The sequence below is a fragment of the Xyrauchen texanus genome, chromosome 13 (genome assembly GCF_025860055.1).
Source record: "Xyrauchen texanus isolate HMW12.3.18 chromosome 13, RBS_HiC_50CHRs, whole genome shotgun sequence".
In the NCBI taxonomy this organism is placed as follows: domain Eukaryota; kingdom Metazoa; phylum Chordata; class Actinopteri; order Cypriniformes; family Catostomidae; genus Xyrauchen; species Xyrauchen texanus.
The window spans coordinates 10,468,827-10,489,352 of record NC_068288.1 but is presented as its reverse complement, the minus strand read 5'-3'; the positions used below and the strand labels follow the sequence as shown (position 1 = coordinate 10,489,352).

Sequence of the window (20,526 nt, the reverse complement as noted above, 5' to 3'; positions counted from 1 at the left end):
AACCATCAGGCATGATTCTCGGAGCACAGTTGCGCAGTTGGCGTACGTCCTGACGCACGCGCCTGCAGTCATCTGTTTTACTGCTGCGCTGATTGTGCACTGAGCAACATGGCGACGTCCCTGATCTGCGGCCGGTTGTCCGCTGGACTGAGGAATTCCGGCCACAAGACGAATTTGAGCTCGGCAGCTAAGGTTAGTTTTTAGGATCACATACCAGATAACTATATCCGATTGTCACTTGTGGTGGAGTTTGCCATTTTGGTCACTTTTAACGCCCCCAAATGTGTGAGTCTTATTCGACATTAGCCTGCTGGCTTACTGCCTGTCATTATTAGAAGGCTAATATGCGTAGGTTAGCAAGCCTATTCATTATCTATTGAATGGGTCGTCTTCATACACAGAATTAAGTTAAATTATCCGTGATTTTAGTATGATTTTTATGTTTATTATAAGTACTGTATTTAAAGTCAGCTGAGTTCATTAGAACACTGCAGCTGTTGAGATTAGTGGCTCACTTTGACCTACATGGACAGATGCTTGGTTAGCTGGGAAATATAGTGAACTATATTTTTGCAAGATGCTGTGAGATATGTTTTTTTTTTTTTTGGCTATACATATAAAAGGTTAAAGGGATATTGCCAGTGCCACTGGAAGGGCACATGCCATTCCAGATGTGTTTGACTTTCTTTCTTCTGCAGAACACAAACAAAGATTTTTAGAAGAATATCTCAGCTCTGTAGGTCCATACAATGCAAGTGAATAGTGGCCAGAACATTGAAGTTCCAAAAAGCACATAAAGTCTTCTAAAAAGTAATCCATACCAGACACCAGTGGCTAAATCCATATCTTCAGAAGTGTTATGATAGGTGTGGGTGAGAAACATAAATATTTTAGTCCTTTTTTAATATAAATTTACTATAAATAACAAACTAAAGAAGAATGTTAAAGTGGAGATTTGTTGTAAAAATGACATATATGGTGATCTGTTTCTCACCCACACCTATAATACTGGTTCTGAAGACATGGATTAAACCACTGAAGTGTAATGGGTTAATTTTATGCTGCCTTTATGTGCTTTTTGGAGCTTCAAAGTTCTGGTCACAATTCACTTGCATTGTTTGGACCTACAGAGCTGAAATGTTCTTCTAAAAATCTTAATTTGTGTTCAGCAGAAGAAAATAAATACATGCACATCTGGGGTGGCATGAGGGTGAGTAAATTATGATAATTTTCATTTTTGGTTGAACTAGAATTTCTTTTAAAAAAATATTATTATAATTTTTTTTTAATCGATTCTCCCGATTCATTTATGATGGGTTGTGTGGCCTCGTGGATAAACGTCTGAGCTGCTGACTGAATGGTTGCAGGTCATTTTCTTGTTTCCTTTTTGTTTCCATTCAGCAAATCTCTAAACGAAGCATTTGCAATGTAAATATTATATTTTAAGTCTGGTTTTTGCCATGTCATGACAACCATCTTTCTCCTACTGGATTTAAATAGTATTTTTCCTCTTTACATTTACAGGTGCTTGGTGGGACATCAGGTCTGTTTGGTAATCATGGAAACCAGCCATCTCCAATGCTGTCAGGGCAGCAGCAGAGAAACCTCTCCCTACATGAGTATATGAGCATAGGGCTGCTGAAGGATGCAGGTATCTCTGTGCCCGCGGGTATGGTGGCCAGCTCGCCTGATGAGGCCTATGCTGCTGCCAAGCAGATCGGTAAGAACAGATAATTTGCCATGCTAAATTTGTGCAAAGACAAACATATAGTGTGTATTAAAGAGATAGTGCGCCCCAAATTTTCTCATCATTTACTCACCCTTCTCAAACTCGTATGACTTTCTTTCTTCCGTGAAACACAAACAAAGATATTTTGATGGAGATATGAAGTGAACTTTTCTCTACAACGGAAGTCATGGGGTCCAAACGTTCAAGCCTTATGTTCCTGCATAAAGGACAAGGAAGTGTAATCAAGCTTCAAATCATGATCGTGGCTAGAAAACTGTGGATGGCAAGAATTATAGTGAAAAAGGAGTTTCATTTTGGTCTGTTTCTCAATCCAAACCGAGTTGTTTCGCTTCATAAGAAATGGATTTAACCACTGGAGTTGTATGCATTATTTTTAGGCTGCCTTTATGTGATTTTTGGAGCTTGATAGTTCTGACCCCATTGAATGTATGGATATAGTCACCTCATATGTCCATTAGAATGTCTTTGTCTGTGTTCGTCGAAATAAAGTCACGCAAGTTTGATCATCACCATATATATATATATATATATACACACACACACATATATATTCCCCAAAGAGTCATTGTATTTATTTTAAATTTTTTTGTGGTAAATTTAGGCAGCACTATGTTGTCATTATAACACTAGAATTTGTAACTAGCTCAGTGTGCAGTCTTGATTACTTGCGCACTACCAAAACATTGTTGGCTCAGTTTCTGATTTACTGTGATTTTATGCAGATCAGATTAAGCGCCTTTATAAAGGACAACCGGATTACCCTATTTTGTGCTCTTGTATTAAGTGTGTGTGTGTCTGTGTGTTTCATCTGTTGTGCTATTCTCAAACACACTGATGTCTAAACATAGATTCGCTCAAACATTGGAGAATGTGACTGTCCTAAATCTTAATCTGACTGTCGGCATACAGGCAGCACCTGCACAAATGCATGATGGGGCAGAGGTGTTAGCAGGGATAAAGGAGTGTAGGGTCTCAAAAGCATAGAACAGAAATAGTTTTATATTGTGAAACATGCCCAGCGAAGAAACACTGTTGATGTGACCCATCAGACCGGTTCTTGGCCTAATCTGTGTCCCATGCAGTCCTACGAGTCCATCGTTTTAGGCTGGACTTCACTCCATATCTTATTAATGATGATCATTTGCTGTTTTTATTTCAGTCGAGGCATTTGAACAAGACTGAAATTTGAGGGTTATTTGCAAAAAGTGGGATGAATTCTGATGAATTCGCAATATTGCAAATATCCAGAGTTACACAAGCCCACGATTAAAAGACTGCAAGCAGGGCACTTCCTTATTTCTGTTCTCAAAAAAGAGAATATTGTCATCAGTTACTCAATTACATGCAACATAAGGGTTTAAACCAGGAAGATTTTCTTGCATCCGTGGAATGCAATAGGAGAAATTTTGAGAAAGTTCACGCTGCTCTTTTCAATGAAATGAATGCGACCAGAGCCTGTCAAGCCAGTTTGTATCTATTCAGATGCTTCTGAACAGTTGTGTTGTGTGAAGATGCATCATGCCAGGTTTGATGTCAGTGATGTTGCGTGCGATTGGTTCTGACACTGGATTGTTACAGATCACGATGTGGAAAGTTTGAATATGCAGATGTGAATGAGATTTGAGAGCTACAGAGGGAAGGATTTTCTGCGCATAATGATAGTGGTGCACCGATCAGGAAAATCTGAGGCCGATATGATCATCAATACTTTAACAATGTGATCAGCCGATACAGATCTGATGCTAACATGCATTTGAATTTACAAAGTTATTTGAAGTTATTGAAGTTACGAATAGTTCTGTTGTCACTATCAAAGATAATTGTGACATACTGGCAATCAGTAGCACAATGAGAGCATCACGCACAGTAGAGCTACATTCAAAGATAAGATAAATATATCTATTACTAGCTCAAACGACTCAAAATTTGTATTATCTATGATTTGTTGACTTTGGCATTTTGTTGTATCGCAAATATCATACTATTAAGCAACTGCGTAAAGACGCACTGCCATTATTTGAAAGTTAGACTGTTATTGCTGTTATTAGAGGTATTTTGACAAACATAGAGTATATCTCTGATTTAAATCCGGATCGAGTGACTGATTAAAGAGCGTACATAATCGCTTAAATTGCGACTTTCGCGACTCGTTACATCAATATTCTCAGATTTTCTTTAACCTCTTTATTTGTTGTTTAATTTGTTGTCTTTGTACAACTTGTCCAATTCATACACATGTAATATCATCATTTAAAAAATTGGTATCCCTTTTTCTCCCTATTTGGAATGCCCAATTCCCACTATTTAGTAGGTCCTCATGGTGGCGCGGTTACTCACCTCAATCCGAGTGGCAGAGGACAAGACTCAGTTGCCTCTGCTTATCCCGTGGCTCATTGTGCATGACAGTGCGGAGGCTCACAGCGTGTGGAGGCTCATGCTACTCTCCGCGATCCACGCACAATTTACCACACTCCCCATTGAGAGCGAGAACCACTAATCACGACCACATGGAAGTTACCCCATGTGACTCCACCCTCCCTAGCAACTAGGGCTGGGTGATAAAATGATATTGATAAAGAAAATCCACGATAAACTTTTGAGGAATTTTCGTACTTACTATTCATACGCGTGAATGTTAAATACTATTTCTATAGCAGGTTTTATCATAAGAATCAGGCCCTGTTAAGAAGCCCATCATCAGTGGGTTTGGATTTACTCACACGTGTGTGTTCTGTGTAATTGTAAAGCAGGTCTGAGCAGGTTCAGACACTGTGGGTAATAGTAGTGTGGCTCATTGTTTCCAGATCTTCCTTTAATTTGATGGCTTCTGTCTGTTTTGCTGAAGGTCTTTAGGCATGGCTGTGTGTGTTAGATACTCCTTCAATATGTCAGTCAACATGACATTAAATTGACCCTATTTACTTTCTTAACCAGTGTTCCTGGCGTTATTGTGAAGGATTCATTAGTACGTATACACGTACATGTTAGTACAAGTTTTCTAAATCTTTTGTGAAAATGTAATGTACTCTGCCTCTAAATGAATATTCATATCACCAAGCGCTCTTATTTTTTAGCCCTCCCCTCCAACCTCTTTTAACGATCCAATCAATTCCCGATAGATTTAAAACAAGTCCCGCCCTTACATTTTTTTTCTCATTGAATATCCTTGCTTAATCCCTCTTTATTACCCCTGATACAGGTGAAACTCGAAAAATTAGAATATCGTGCAAAAGTTCATTAATTTCAGTAATTCAACTTAAAAGGTGAAACTAATATATTATATAGACTCATTACAACCAAAGTAAGATATTTCAAGCCTTTATTTGATATAATTTTGATGATTATGGCTTACAGCTTATGAAAACCCCAAATTCAGAATCTCAGAAAATTAGAATATTACATGAAATCAATAAAAAAAGGATTTTAAATACAGAAATGTCGGCCCTCTGAAAAGTATAATCATGCATATGTACTTAGTACTTGGTTTGGGCCCCTTTTGCATTAATTACTGCCTCAATGCGCGTGGCATGGATGCTATCAGCCTGTGGCACTGCTGAGGTGTTATGGAAGACCAAGATGCTTCAATAGCTGCCTTCAGCTCTTCTGCATTGTTTGGTCTCATGTCTCTCATCTTTCTCTTGGCAATGCCCCATAGATTCTCTATGGGGTTCAGGTCAGGCAAATTTGCTGGCCAATCAAGCACAGTAATACCATGGTCATTGAACCAGGTTTTGGTACTTTTGGCAGTGTGGGCAGGTGCCAAGTCCTGCTGGAAAATGAAGTCAGCATCTCCATAAAGCTTGTCTGCTGAAGGAAGCATGAAGTGCTCTAAAATGTCCCGGTAGACGGCTGCGTTGACTCTGGACTTAATAAAGCACAGTGGACCAACACCAGCCGATGACATGGCTCCCCAAACCAACACAGACTGTGGAAACTTCACACTGGACTTCAAGCATCTTGGATTGTGTGCCTCTCCATTCTTCCTCCAGACTCTGGGACCTTGGTTTCCAAATGAGATGCAAAATTTGCTCTCATCAGAAAAGAGGACTTTGGACCACTGAGCAACAGACCAGTTCTTTTTTTCTTTAGCCCAGGTAAGACGTTTGACATTTGAAGCCCATGTCCAGGACCCGTCTGTGTGTGGTGGCTCTTGATGCAGTAACTCCAGCCTCAGTCCACTCCTTGTGAAGCTCCCCACACATTTGAATGGCCTTTTCCTGACAATCCTCTCCAGGCTACGGTCATCCCTGCTGCTTGTGCACCTTTTTCTTCCACACTTTTCCCTTCCACTTAACTTTCTATTAATGTGCTTTGATACAGCACTTTGAGAACATCCAACTTCTTTTGCAATTACCTTTTGAGGCTTTCCCTCCTTGTGGAGGGTGTCAATGATGGTTTTCTGCACAACTGTCAGGTCAACAGTCTTCCCCATGATTGTGAATTCAACTGAACCAGACTGAGAGACCATTTAAAGGCTCAGGAACCCTTTGCAGGTGTTTAGCTGATTAGAGTGTGACACTTTGAGCCTACAATACTGAACCTTTTCACAATATTCTAATTTTCTGAGATTCTGAATTTGGGGTTTTCATAAGCTGTAAGCCATAATCATCAAAATTATATCAAATAAAGGCTTGAAATATCTTACTTTGCTTGTAATGAGTCCATATAATATATTAGTTTCACCTTTTAAGTTGAATTACTGAAATTAATGAACTTTTGCACGATATTCTAATTTTTCGAGTTTCACCTGTATATCATGCTGATTTTGTATAATGATTATGTATAAGTGTTTTTCTTTCCCATTGTTTCTGCTTTGTCTTTTTCTCTCTTTCAGGCTCTAAAGACCTGGTGGTAAAAGCTCAAGTGTTGGCGGGTGGTCGAGGCAAAGGCACTTTTGAGGGAGGACTGAAGGGAGGAGTTCGAATTGTTTACTCGTGAGTGTCTGTGCTGTGATTTTCTATGACTTTGCTTTATTACTTTTCATATGTCCTTGTTCTCTCTCTCTCTCTCTTGCTCTCTCTCTCTCTCTCTCTCTCTCTCTCTCTCTCTCTCTCTCTCTGTCTGTCTGTCTGTAGGCCAGAAGAAGCGAGGGACATCTCCTCTAAGATGATTGGCCAGAAATTGTTCACTAAGCAGACAGGAGAGGCAGGGCGAATCTGTAACCAGGTGTTTATCTGCGAGCGCAGGTACCCGCGCAGAGAGTATTATTTTGCCATCACGATGGAGAGGTCATTCCAGGTGAGAAGTCGTGGATTGTGTTATTGCTTCTACTTTATGGTTTATATTTGAAATTGCTGTTCATACAGTATATATGGTAATTCCGGTTCATATTTATGTCTTTCTATACTCTTCCCAAAAAGACCCTAGTATTAACATCCATCTCTGGTGATCCAACCCAAAACACATTTAGATGTAGTAATGCATTTGAGATGCATGTTAATTTCAGGTGTGTTCAGGGCCTTAGATGCTGCAGTAATAAACATGGACAGCAGATGGCGAAATAGGGCATTTTTACTGGGTAGTATCCTGAATTCTCAGCACAGTTACAAGTTTCACCTACCCTTAAAATGAATGATCACATTGTTTGTGCTCTGCCCCTGCAGGGACCCGTGCTGATTGGCAGTTCTCAGGGGGGCGTGAACATTGAGGATGTGGCTGCAGAGAATCCCGATGCCATTGTGAAAGAGCCCATTGATATCGTAGAGGGAATAAAGATGGAGCAGGCCATAAAGGTGAGGTGCAAAGTATGGAGGTTCTGCATGGATGCCAGTGACCACACATGATGATCGTATGACCCGTCTAACATGACAAATATTTTTGATACTCTTTCGTTCTTTCTCAGGTGGCAGAGAAGATGGGCTTCCCTCCTGCACTGATCAATGAAGCAGCAGAGATCATGATGAAACTCTTTGATGTCTTCATCAAGTATGATGCATCTATGCTGGAGATAAACCCGATGGTGGAGGACTCATCTGGCATTGGTACAAAACTCTAAATATGTGGTCTGGTTGATTTATTTTCTATTATCTGCACATATTGGTCTATGGTTTTACCCTGGCTGCAGTGCTTAAACAACTTCACATGTACCACAAGTTCAAAACCCAAAATCTTAACAGCAAATCTAATATTATAAAACTGATATAGACTTCTGACTCTAAATTTGAAATGTTCAGTTCTGATTGGATGAGCCCCATTCGAAGCCCTTGCAGATTCACGCATGAATAGAAGCATTCTGATCAACTTTTATGTATCTGTAGTGATGTGTATGGACGCTAAGATCAACTTTGACTCCAACGCTGCCTATAGACAGAAGAAAGTGTTCGACATGCGGGACTGGAGTCAGGAGGACGCCAGAGACAGAGAGGCAGCCAAAGCAGACCTCAACTACATCGGCCTTGACGGCACTATTGGCTGCCTGGGTCAGTGGAATAAACTGACTTCATACATCCACCTTAAAGGGATAGTACACCCAAAACTGAAAATGATCTCATTGACTCGCCCTAGTGCCATCCCAGATGTATATGACTTTCCTCCTTCAGCTGAACACAAAGCTTTTTAGAAGAATATTTCAGCTCTGTAGGTCCTCACCATGCAAGTTTTGTTTCTCACCCACACTTATCATATACTATCTGAATATATATACTGTAGATTTAACCACTGGAGTTGTATAATGTGCTTTTTGGAGCTTCAAAGTTTTGGTCACCAGTCACTTGCATTGTATGGACCTACGGTCTTCTAAAAATCTTTATTTGTGTTGTGCAGAAGAAAGAAAGTCAAACACATCTGGGATGTCATGAGGCTCAATGATGAGAGCATTTTTGGGTGAACTATCCCTTAAAGACAAGCTGCTTAAAATTTGGTGTGGCTTAAATGTCTCAATCACCAAACACAATTGTCCTTTTTGGCCCACTGTATCTCATGTTGTTCTATGTAATATTCAGTGATGAAATGGCAAATATTACCAGCCACTTTGTCACACACACACACACACACACACACACACACACACACACACACACACACACACAGACAGTATATATTAATTTGTGGTGTTTGTCTCTGTTTAGTCAATGGAGCTGGTCTCGCTATGGCAACAATGGACATCATCAAACTGCACGGTGGAATTCCTGCCAACTTCCTGGATGTAGGAGGCGGAGCCACAGCACAGCAGGTGACAGAAGCCTTCAAGCTCATCACCTCTGATAAAAAGGTAATGGCATGGTCTGTTGGACTCAGGATTCTTGTTTGGATGTTGTTAACTTGTTGATGTTGACTACTCTTTTATTAGTCTGTTTGTTGATTCCTCTTTAACAGGTCCAGGCTATTTTGGTGAACATCTTTGGCGGTATCATGAGGTGTGATGTCATCGCGCAGGGCATCATCATGGCCGTCACGGACTTGGACCTGAAAATTCCCATTATAGTGCGGTTACAAGGTGAGAGAGATGGATGGTGTGGGTGAGTTTGATTAATGAAGAGATAGAGGGATGGTTTGACACCCATTAAAAATAATTTATTTAAAAAGGGTGCTGATCTGACAAATTTAGTCAGATTATCAGTCCCATCTCAGTAAGAACAATCACCTCAAGTAGGTTTGATAATCACATAAATTGTAAGCACATTATAATCATGGCATGGCATTTCAAATCCTGATCCTGTTTCCGTTCCCCATCTCTTTTCCCAATAATTTTTGTCCCCTCCAGTGTTGGGGTATCTACTTCGCAGACTTATAACTAGTTCATCCAAAAATGAAAATTCCCTCATCATTTACTCACCCTCATGCCATCCCAGATGTTTATCACTTTCTTTCTTTTGCTGAACACAAATTATGACTTTTAAAAGAATATCTCAGCTCTTTAGGTCCATACAATGCAAGTCAACAGGGTCCTTGAAGCTCCAAAAAGTATATAAAGGCAGCATAAAAGTAATCCAAGCAACTCCAGTGGTTTAGTGGTTTTCAGAATCAAAATGATACAGTTGAAATCAGAAGTTTACATACACTTAGGTTTAAGTCAATAAAACAAATTTTTTTAACCACTCCACAGATCTAGCAAACTATAGTTTTGGAAAGTCGTTTAGGACATCTACTTTGTGCATAACACAAGTAATTTTTCCAACAATTGTTCACAGACATTGTTTCACTTTTAATTGACTATATCACAATTCCAGTGGGTCAGAAGTTTATATACACTAAGATAACTGTGCCTTTAAGAAGCTTGGAAAATTCCAGAATATTTTGTCAAGCCTTTAGACAAGTAGCCAATTAGCTTCTGATAGGCTATTTGGTTAATTTTAGTCAATTAGAGTTGTACCTGTGGATATATTTTAAGGCCTATCTTCAAACTTAGTGTCTCTTAGCTTGACTTAATAGGAAAATCAAAATAAATCAGCCAAGAACTCAATGACCGCAAGCATATGTCTAATGTTGTGGCAAAATGGCTTAAGGACAACAAAGTCAAAGTATTGGAGTAGCCATCACAAAGCTCTGACCTCAATCCAATATAAAATGTGTGGGCACAACTGAAAAAGCATGTGTGAGCAAGGAGGTCTACAAACCTGACTCCATTACACCAGTTCTGTCTGGAAATGAAAAATTCTAGCAACTTATTGTGAGAAGCTTGTCAAAGGCTACCCAAAATGTTTGACTTAAGTTAAACAATTTAAAGGTAATGGTACCAAAGGACTTAAATATTGATCTGTTTCTTACCCACACCTATTATACACTCACCTAAAGGATTATTAGGAACACCATACTAATACTGTGTTTGACCCCCTTTCGCCTTCAGAACTGCCTTAATTCTACGTGGCATTGATTCAACAAGATGCTGAAAGCATTCTTTAGAAATGTTGGCCCATATTGATAGGATAGCATCTTGCAGTTGATGGAGATTTGTGGGATACACATCCAGGGCACGAAGCTCCCATTCCACCACATCCCAAAGATGCTCTATTGGGTTGAGATCTGGTGACTGTGGGGGCCATTTTAGTATAGTGAACTCATTGTCATGTTCAAGAAACCAATTTGAAATGATTCAAGCTTTGTGACATGGTGCATTATCCTGCTGGAAGTAGCCATCAGAGGATGGGTACATGGTGGCCATAAAGGGATGGACATGGTCAGAAACAATGCTCAGGTAGGCCGTGGCATTTAAACGATGCCCAATTGGCACTAAGGGGCCTAAAGTGTGCCAAGAAAACATCCCCACACCATTACACCACCACCACCAGCCTGCACAGTGGTAACAAGGCATGATGGATCCATGTTCTCATTCTGTTTACGCCAAAGTCTGACTCTACCATCTGAATGTCTCAACAGAAATCGAGACTCATCAGACCAGGCAACATTTTTCCAGTCTTCAACTGTCCAATTTTGGTGAGCTCTTGCAAATTGTAGCCTCTTTTTCCTATTTGTAGTGGAGATGAGTGGTACCGGTGGGGTCTTCTGCTGTTGTAGCCCATCCGCCTCAAGGTTGTGCGTGTTGTGGCTTCACAAATGCTTTGCTGCATACCTCGGTTGTAACGAGTGGTTATTTCAGGCAAAGTTGCTCTTCTATCAGCTTGAATCAGTCTGCCCATTCTCCTCTGACCTCTAGCATCAACAAGGCATTTTCAGCCCACAGGACTGCCGCGATACTGGATGTTTTTCCTTTTCACACCATTCTTTGTAAACCCTAGAAATGGTTGTGCGTGAAAATCCCAGTAACTGAGCAGATTGTGAAATACTCAGACCGGCCCGTCTGGCACCAACAAACATGCCACGCTCAAAATTGCTTAAATCACCTTTCTTTCCCATTCTGACATTCAGTTTGGAGTTCAGGAGATTGTCTTGACCAGGACCACACCCCTAAATGCATTGAAGCAACTGCCATGTGATTGGTTGATTAGATAATTGCATTAATGAGAAATTGAACAGGTGTTCCTAATAATCCTTTAGGTGAGTGTATATGTTCTGAAGACATGATTTTACCACTGGAGACATGGATTACTGTTATACTGCCTTTATGTGGTTTTTGAGCTCAAAGATTTGTACTCTGTTGACTTGCATTATATGGACCTGCAGAGCTGAGATGGTCTTCAAAAAAATCTAAGTTTGTGTTCTGCAGAAGAAAGTAAGTCATACACATAAGGAATGGCATGTGGGTGAGTAAATGATGAGAGAATTTTAATTTTTGTGTGAACTTTTCCTTGAAGTAATTAAACTACAGTAAATCTAGGCTATTAAAAAAGTATTTAGCTACACTACTACTAATACTAAGCTACTAAAAGAGTAGCAAACTACATTCAAGTTTTTAAGGCAGTAATATATTTTAAATGTATCACTTTAAACAGATTTTAGCATTTTTATATGTCTGGCACAAAAACAATAAGGGTCGCAATTGAGGAGACGGCATTAAACTTGAATTTGTTTTTTACCCTAATAGAGCTAATAAAATTAGAACACTCGAAATAGCCATGTTTTGTCATGTTACGCTACTTGTCAACAAAATTAGCTTGTGACTGTAAAAGTTACACAATTTTTTTTAAACTGCTGAGCTACTGTCATACTACAAAATAAAATTTAGTTAAGTTTGTAGTGTTGCTAGTTTTTAGTTCAGTTGCTCCCCAATTCTAGTCCCCTCTTACTGTCTCCTGTGACAAGTGTGACAAAAGTAGATAGAGAGAAGGGTGACAGGAAGAAGAAATGTGTGTGTTGAGATGGTGAGAGAGATTTGTATAGGTGGGCCCGTGTGTCTCACTCACTCTCTCTCTCTCTCTCTCTCTCTCTCTCGTTGCACACGTCTGATCTCTAGGAACAAGAGTGGACGATGCCAAGGCCCTGATTGCTGCCAGCCCTCTGAAGATCCTGGCCTGTGACGATCTGGACGAGGCGGCCAAGATGGTGAGTTAGTCTTTGATTCATTCAAACAGGCAAATGGAAACTGACAAAGAGTGGAAATACAGTGTTTTTATATATATATATATATATATATATATATACACACACACGCACTCACACACACTCCAATCACCCACAACATTAAAACCACTTGCTTAATATCGTGTAGGCCCCACTTGTGCCTCCAAAACAGCGTCAACCCACATCTCAGAACTGCATTCTAAGATGCTATTCTTCTCACCACAATTATTCAGAGTGGTTATCTGAGTTACAGTAGACGTTGTCAATTCTAACCAGCCTGGCGATTCTCTGTTGACCTCTCTCATCAACTAGGCATTTCCGTTTTTTGTTCTTTGTGCCATTTGGAGTAAATTCTAGAGACTGCTGTATGTGAGAATCCCAGGAGATCAGCAGTTACAGAAATACTAAAACCAGCCCATCTGGCACCAATGGGTAACCTCCTCTGGTTGCTATAATGTGTGGTTCTCGCTCTCGGTGGGGCGCATTGTGAGTTGTGCGTGGATGCCGCTGAGAATAGTGTGGGCCTCCACACGTGCTACGTCTCTGTGGCAGCGCGCTCAACAAGCCACATGATAAGATGCGCTGATTGACATCTCGGACGTGGAGGCAATTGAGATTCGTCCTCCGCCACCCGGATTGAGGCGAGTCACTACGTCACCTCGAGGACTGGGCACATTGGGAATTGGGCATGCCAAATTGGGGAGAAAAAGAATTTGAAATGTCAGAATAATTGTAGAGAGAATTATTCCCAGGTGGGTCAGTTGTTTTTTTTAGTATTGCCTGAAATTGTTTAATTTGTTAAACGTTTTGGGTAGCCTTCCACAAGCTTCTCAGAATAAGTTTCTGGAAATTTCCTCCAGACAGAACTGGTGTAAATGAGTCAGGTTTTTAGGCCTCCTCGGTCGCACATGCTTTTTCAGTTCTGCCCACAAAATTTCAGATTGAGGTCAGGGCTTTGTGATGACCTCTCCAATACCTTGATTTTGATGTCCTTAAGCCATTTTGCCACAACTTTGGAGGCATGCTTTGGGTCATTGTCCATTTGGAAGACCCATTTGCGACGAGCTTTAACTTCCTGGCTGATGTCTTGAGATGTTGCTTCAATATCCACATAATTTTCCTTCCTAATGATGCCATCTATTTTGTAAAGTGCACCAGTCCCTCCTGCAGCAAAGCACCTCCACAACAAGATGCTGCCACCCCCATGCTTCACGGTTAGGATGGTGTCTTGCTGGTCATTATGGCCAAACAGTTGTTTCATCAGACCAGAGGACATTTCTCCAAAAAGTAAGATCTTTGTCCCCATGTAGTCTGGCATTTTATGACAGTTTTGGAGCAGTGGCTTCTTCTTGCTGAGCATTCTTTCAGGTTATTTTGATATAGGACTCGTTTTACTGTGGATATAGATACTTGTCTACATGTTTCCTCCAACATCTTCACAAGGTCCTTTGCTGTTGTTCTAGCATTGATTTTCACTTTTCGCACCAAACTACATTAATCTCTAGGAGACAGAATGTGTCTCCTTCCAGAGCGATATGATGGCTGCGTGGTCCCATGGTGTTTATACTTGCATACTATTGTTTGTACAGATGAACGTGGTACCTTCAGGTGTTTGGAAATTGCTCCCAAGAATGAATCAGACTCTTTTTTTTTTTTTTTTTTTTCCTGAGATTTCTTTTGATTTTCCTATTTATGTTAAGCAAAGATGCACTGAGTTTGAAGGTAGGCCTTAAAATACATCCACGGGTACACCTCCAATTCAGTACACCACCTATCAGAAGCTAATTGTCTTAAGGCTTGACATAATTCTCTGGAATTTCCCAAGCTGCTTAAAGGCACAGTTAACTTACTGTATGTAAACTTCTGACACACTGGAATTGTGAAATAGTCAATTAAAAGTGAAAATCTGTCTAAGCAATTTTTGGAAAAATTATTTGTGTCATGCACAAAGTAAATGTCCTAAACGACTTGCCAAAACTAGAGTTTGCTAATATAATATCTGAGGATTGCTTAAGAAATGAGTTTTAATGACTTAAACCTAAGTGTATGTAAACTTCTGACTTCAAATTCAACTTAGGTATATAAGCAAATATACATAAACGCACGCATACATTCACTGGTGGCCAAAAGTTTGGAATAATGTACAGATTTTGCTGTTTCGGAAGGAAATTGGTACTTTAATTCAAAGTGGCATCCAACTGATCACAAAGTATAATCAGGACATTACTGATGTAAAAAACTGCACCATCACTATCTGAAAAAAAAGTCATATTTGATAAACTCACAGGCCCCATTTCCAGCAGCCATCACTCCAACACCATATCCTTGAGTAATCATGCTATATTGCTAATTTAATTATTCCAAACTTTTGGCCGTGTGTGTGTTTATTATAGTGTGTGTGTGTGTGTGTGTGTGTATATATATATTATAGTGCATTCAGAAAGTATTCAGACCCCTTAATTTTTTTTCACATTTTGTTATTTTGCAGCCTTACGCTAAAATGCTTTTAATATTGTTTTTTCACATCGACGTACACTCAATACCCCATAATGACAAAGCAAAAACAAGACTTTTGATAACTTTGCAAATGTATTAAAAAGAAAAAACTGAGATATCACATTGACATAAGTATTGCTTATGCTTTGCTATGAGACTTGAAATTTAGCTCTGATGCATCCCATTTCTCTGGATCATCTTTGAGATGTTTCCACACTCTGATTGCAGTCCACCTGTGGCAAATTAAACTGATAGGACATGATTTGGAAAGGCACACACCTGTCTATATACTGTAAGGTCTCACAGCTGAAAATGCATATGAGAGCAAAACCAAGACATGAGGAACTGCTAACAGGGCTCAGAGACAGGATTGTGTTAAGGCACAGATCTAGGGAAGGCTACAAAAATCTTTGGCTGCTTTGAAAATTCCCAAGAGCACAGTGGCCTCCATAATTCTTAAATGGAAGAAGGTTTGAACAACCATTACTTTTACTAGAGCTGGCCGACTGAGCAATCAGGGGAGAAGGGCTTTAGTAAGAGAGTTGACCAAGAACAGATGGTCACTCTGGTTGATCTCCAGAGATCATGTGTGGAGATTGGAGAAACTTGTAGAAGGACAACCATCACTGAAACACTCCACTGATCTTGGCTTTATGACAGAGTGCCCAGACAGAAGCCTTTGCTCAGTGCAAGATACATGAAAGCCTGCATGGAATTTGCAAAAAAGCACCTAAAGGACTTCCAGACTGTGAGAAACAAGATTCTCTGGTCTGATGAAATGAAGATTGAGCTATTTGGCCTTAGTTCCAAGCATCATGTCTGGAGGAAACAAGGCACCGCTCATCACCTGCGCAGTACCATCTCAACAGTGAAGCGTGTTTTTTTTTTTTTTTTAGCGGCAGGGACTAGGGGACTGGTTAGGGTTGAAGGAAAGCTGAACGCAGCAAAATACAGAGATGTTCTAAAATGGCTGTCCACCAACGGTCCCCTCCCAACCCGACAGATCTTGAGAGGATCTGCAGAGAACAATGGCATAAAATCCCCAAATCCAGCTATGTATAGCTTGTTGCATCATACCCAAAAAGACTTGAGGCTGTAATCGCTGCCAAAGTTACTTCAACTCAGTATGGAGTTGAGGGTCTTAATACTTATGTCAATGTGATATTTCATTTTTTTCTTTTTAATACATTTGCAAAGTTATCAAGAATCTGGTTTTTGCTTTATCATTATGGGGTATGAGTGTAGATTGATGTGAATTGTTTTTTTTTTTAAAGCATTTTAGTATAAGGCTGCAAAATAAAATGTAGGGGTCTGAATACTTTCTGAATGTACTGAATATATACAGCCACAACATTAAATCCACTGACGGGTGAAGTGAATAATATTTATTAGCTTGTTAGTATAGCACCTGTCAAGAGGTGGGATATATCAGGCAGCAAGTGAACAGTCAGTTCTTGAAATTCATGTGTTGGAAGCAGGAAAAATGGGCAAGTGTAAGGCTCTGAGTGAATTTGACAAGGGCCAAATTGTGAAGGCTAGACGACTGGGTCAGAGCATCTCCAACCGGGTTTGTGGTTGGTTGGTTGTTAGTACCTAGCAAAAGTGGTCCAAGGAAGGACAACCGGTGAACCGGCGACAGGGTCGTGGACGCCCAAGGCTTACTGATGCACGTAGGGATGAAGGCTAAGGCTAGCCCGTCTGGTCCGATCCCACAGAAGAGCTTCTGTAGCACAAATTGCTGAAAGACGTAATGCTGGCCATGATAGGAAGGTGTCAGAACACAAAGTGCGTCGTAGCTTGCTGCGTATGGAGCTGTGTAGCCGCAGACCAGTCAGAGTGCCCATGCTGACCCCTGTTCACTGCAGAAAGCACCTATAATGGGTACATGAACGTCAGAACTGGACCACGGAGCAATGAAAGATGGTGGCCTGGTCTGATGAATCATGTTTTCTTTTAGATCATGTGGACGGCCGGGTGCATGTGCATCATTTACCTGGGGAAGAGATGCACCATGGGAAGAAGGCAGGCCGGCGGAGTAAGTGTGATGCTTTGGGAAATGTTCTGCTGGGAAACTTTGGGTCCTGGCATTCATGTGGATGTTACTGGCACGTACCACCTACCTAAATATTGTTGCAGACCATGTACACTTCTTTATGGCAATGGTATTCCCTGATGGCAGTGGCCTTTTTCAACAGGATGTGCCCTGCCATACTGCAAAAATGGTTCAGGAATGGGTTGAGGAACATTACAAATAGTTCAAGGTGTTGACCTGGCCTCCAATTTCCCAAGATCTCAATCCAGTTGAGCATCTATGAGATTTGCTGGATCAACATGTCTGATCCATGGAGGCCCCAACACGCAACTTACAGAACTTATAGGATCTGTTGCTAATGTCTTTGTACCAGATACCATAGGACACCTTCAGAGGTCTTGTGGAGTCCATGCCTCGACAGGTCAGAGCTGTTTTAGTGGGATGAGGGGGACCGACATGATATTAGGCAGGTATTCCATGGAAGAACTAAAGCAGAATTTATAACCATCTTAAGACAAATGTTTGTGTGACTTTTGTACATTACTGCACATGTGATTAACAATAATTATGTATGAAAATAAAATAAAAAATGAAGCAAATGTTTCAGTCCAAATGACTTCAGTGCTTCAAAGGAATGCAGTCAAAACTTTTAAGATGTTGAAAGTAAAAACTAATTCAAACAAATAACATAACTTGATCATAATTGGAGACAACTGGATGGAATCTACTTATGAATGTCTTAATTTCTATATTGAGATGACAATTGTTTGAAGTAGTATTGTTTGTCTTTCTTATATCTCTTTCTCCCGGTCTCGTTCTCTCTAGGTTGTAAAGCTTTCTGAAATCGTGTCATTGGCCAAAGAGGCCCAGGTTGATGTCAAGTTCCAGCTGCCCATCTAAAAGAACAAACCACAAACCCACCAAATCACCATTTAAACCATCTTATATAAACTGATTCCAAGTCTGCAACATGAACTTGTCTTGTCCCAGACCTCCAATAGAGATCTCCACAGCCCCAGCCCCTGTATCTTGGTCAAGGTTCTGTCAAATCTTGTTTCTGTCTCTTTGTGGTTCCCCCTCCCTTCTGCTTCACCGGTGCTTCCAGATTGTCAAGAAACGCATGTGTCTGCTTGGTACCACTTTCATTTCATGCAATCAACCCCCATCCCACTGTGCAGCACCTATCTAATCAGTCCACTAACATACTATTGGTTGTTATGGTTTTATTGGTTTAGATTGGGTCAGTTACTGCCTACTGTCATTTATTTTGTCTATGTTGTTTGTTTTCTTAAGTGGAGGATGTATTTTTGCTTAACTGTATTTATACTGTTGAAATGTCCATGGAGAGCCGATTCACTGGAAAGAGAATGTCCTATGCACACTGGTGCTTTCTTTTGCCACACGTATACACACACAGTATCATTAAAAAGCAAATTCCACCCCCTTTTTTTCTCCTTCCCTCTCTCCACTACTATTGTGGTGGGAGTGAGTGGCGATGCAGGGTGTCCTCTCTGTTCTCCTGAAGAGAAATGCACCATTTCCCTTTCAAACTAACGCACAAGCACTCACAGGGAATATGTGTGTTATTGGTGTTCTCTCAGTTTGACATTAAGCCAACAGTGCAGCGGTAGCAGGAACCAATAAAAATATTCAAGCATCTCAGAGGATGATGTTTGATTCTGCTCAAAATCTCTCAGTGTCTATTCTTGAAATGTAGATTGACAAAGTCTGTCCCTTGAATCCACTTTAATTTTTCATCTTGTGGAAGAGTCCAACATTTGTGATAAATGAAACCGCTGCAGCACACAGTTCCTATGTTCTAGTGTACCTAAGAGAACCTTAACTAGCCCCTGTGTAGATCAGCCAGAAATTATATAAATTTAAACTTGTGTGTTGGTTCAGAAAGTAAATATTGTAATTCGGACTGTGTCTGAAACTTCAGGGGCCATTTCCACGGAACACATTTTTGCATCCGTCTCTATTTTTTTTTTTTATTGATTTTCAGTTCTATGGCAAACCTTTGGAAAATATCTGCCACTACAGGAAAATAGTTATGTTGAACATTCACCAAATATCTACCAGTACTGACAAACAGTTATGGCAAATATCTACCACTACAGAAAAATAGTTATGTGGCGAACGTTCAGCAAATATCTGCCACTACTGGCAAACAATTATGATAAACCTATGGAAAATATCTGCTGCTACAGGCAAACAGTTCTATGGTGAATATTCAGGAAATATCTACCAATACTGGCAACTACTTATGGCAAACCTTTGCCAAATATCTACCACTGCTGGCAAACAGTTGTGGCAAACATTTGGCAAATATCTACCTGTACTGGCAAATATTTGCCACTACTCATAAACCGTTTAATGGCAAACCTTTGGCAAGTAGGCCTATAAATGTCTGCCACTATTAGCCAACAGTTATGTCAAACCTGTGGCAGCAACGTTCAATCCACCCCTACCCCCCTAAATGTTTCACTTTTCGGATGAGATGTTAAACCGAGGTCCTGACTCTGTGGACATTAAACATCCCAGGGCACTTCTTGTAAAGAGTAGGAGTGTAGCCCCGGTGTCCTGACCAAATTCATCCAGGTGGATGCTGCAACCTGGTGATGGTTGAGGAGAGTACCATATTCACAATGTAAAGAGCTTTGAGTGTAGTGTCAAAAAAGCACTATATAAATGTAACATTACATTATCGATGCCTGCTGATCTTCATTTACTGAACCATTTCAATTACCTAATTTAATCATTACACATAATTCTGTTGAAATTAAATGCACTTTCCAGTTTTTCCTCTGTTACTTCCTCAATTTGTAAGTAGCGACTTTGCCATCCCCCAGCTGTAAACCAAAGTCAACATTCACCTCAGTGAAATAAAATTTACATAATTTCCCACCATGCCGCAGGCTTGTTTACATTCTTATTATCAGTGGACCAGGACCTCTGTGAGTTTTCTTGCAGCATAGAGGTTTCTTGCAGTGCAGAGTTTGATGTGCCCCCAAGGCTAAAATTATCCTCAGCTTTTTGAGGAGAACATCTTCAGGGCTTTGCCTATGAACTTGGTGGAACCACACTAAAATGGCATCCTGGAACAGTTCGTGTTGGAGAATAGAATTTGTATGTGGGAACTTTTGAAAAGTGGTGTGGCAAAGGATTTAAAAATTCTTATAATGGCAGAACACATCATTCAACCTGTTCATAAAAATTTCTATACATTTTAATGATAAAGGGTTTCTCAGATACAGCAAAGGGTTTTATATGGACATGGATAAAGCTGATATTTGTAAAAATAGACCCCAATCCTTAAAATCATCCTTACCAGAGGCCTCAAACTGAAAAT

General features: G+C 40.2%; 1 protein-coding gene across 1 annotated transcript; it reads left to right on the top strand.

The window, feature by feature from the left end:
* The first annotated feature begins 44 nt into the window (after positions 1–44).
* On the top strand, positions 45–20,075 carry sucla2 (succinate-CoA ligase ADP-forming subunit beta). Its single transcript, XM_052141694.1, has 11 exons — positions 45–192; positions 1,525–1,720; positions 6,585–6,684; positions 6,826–6,988; positions 7,354–7,482; positions 7,593–7,731; positions 8,008–8,169; positions 8,818–8,960; positions 9,065–9,185; positions 12,540–12,628; positions 18,000–20,075. The coding sequence occupies exons 1-11, from the start codon at positions 109–111 to the stop codon at positions 18,072–18,074; spliced, it is 1,401 nt and encodes a 466-aa protein (XP_051997654.1). The 5' UTR covers positions 45–108; the 3' UTR covers positions 18,075–20,075.
* Positions 20,076–20,526: the final 451 nt, after the last annotated feature.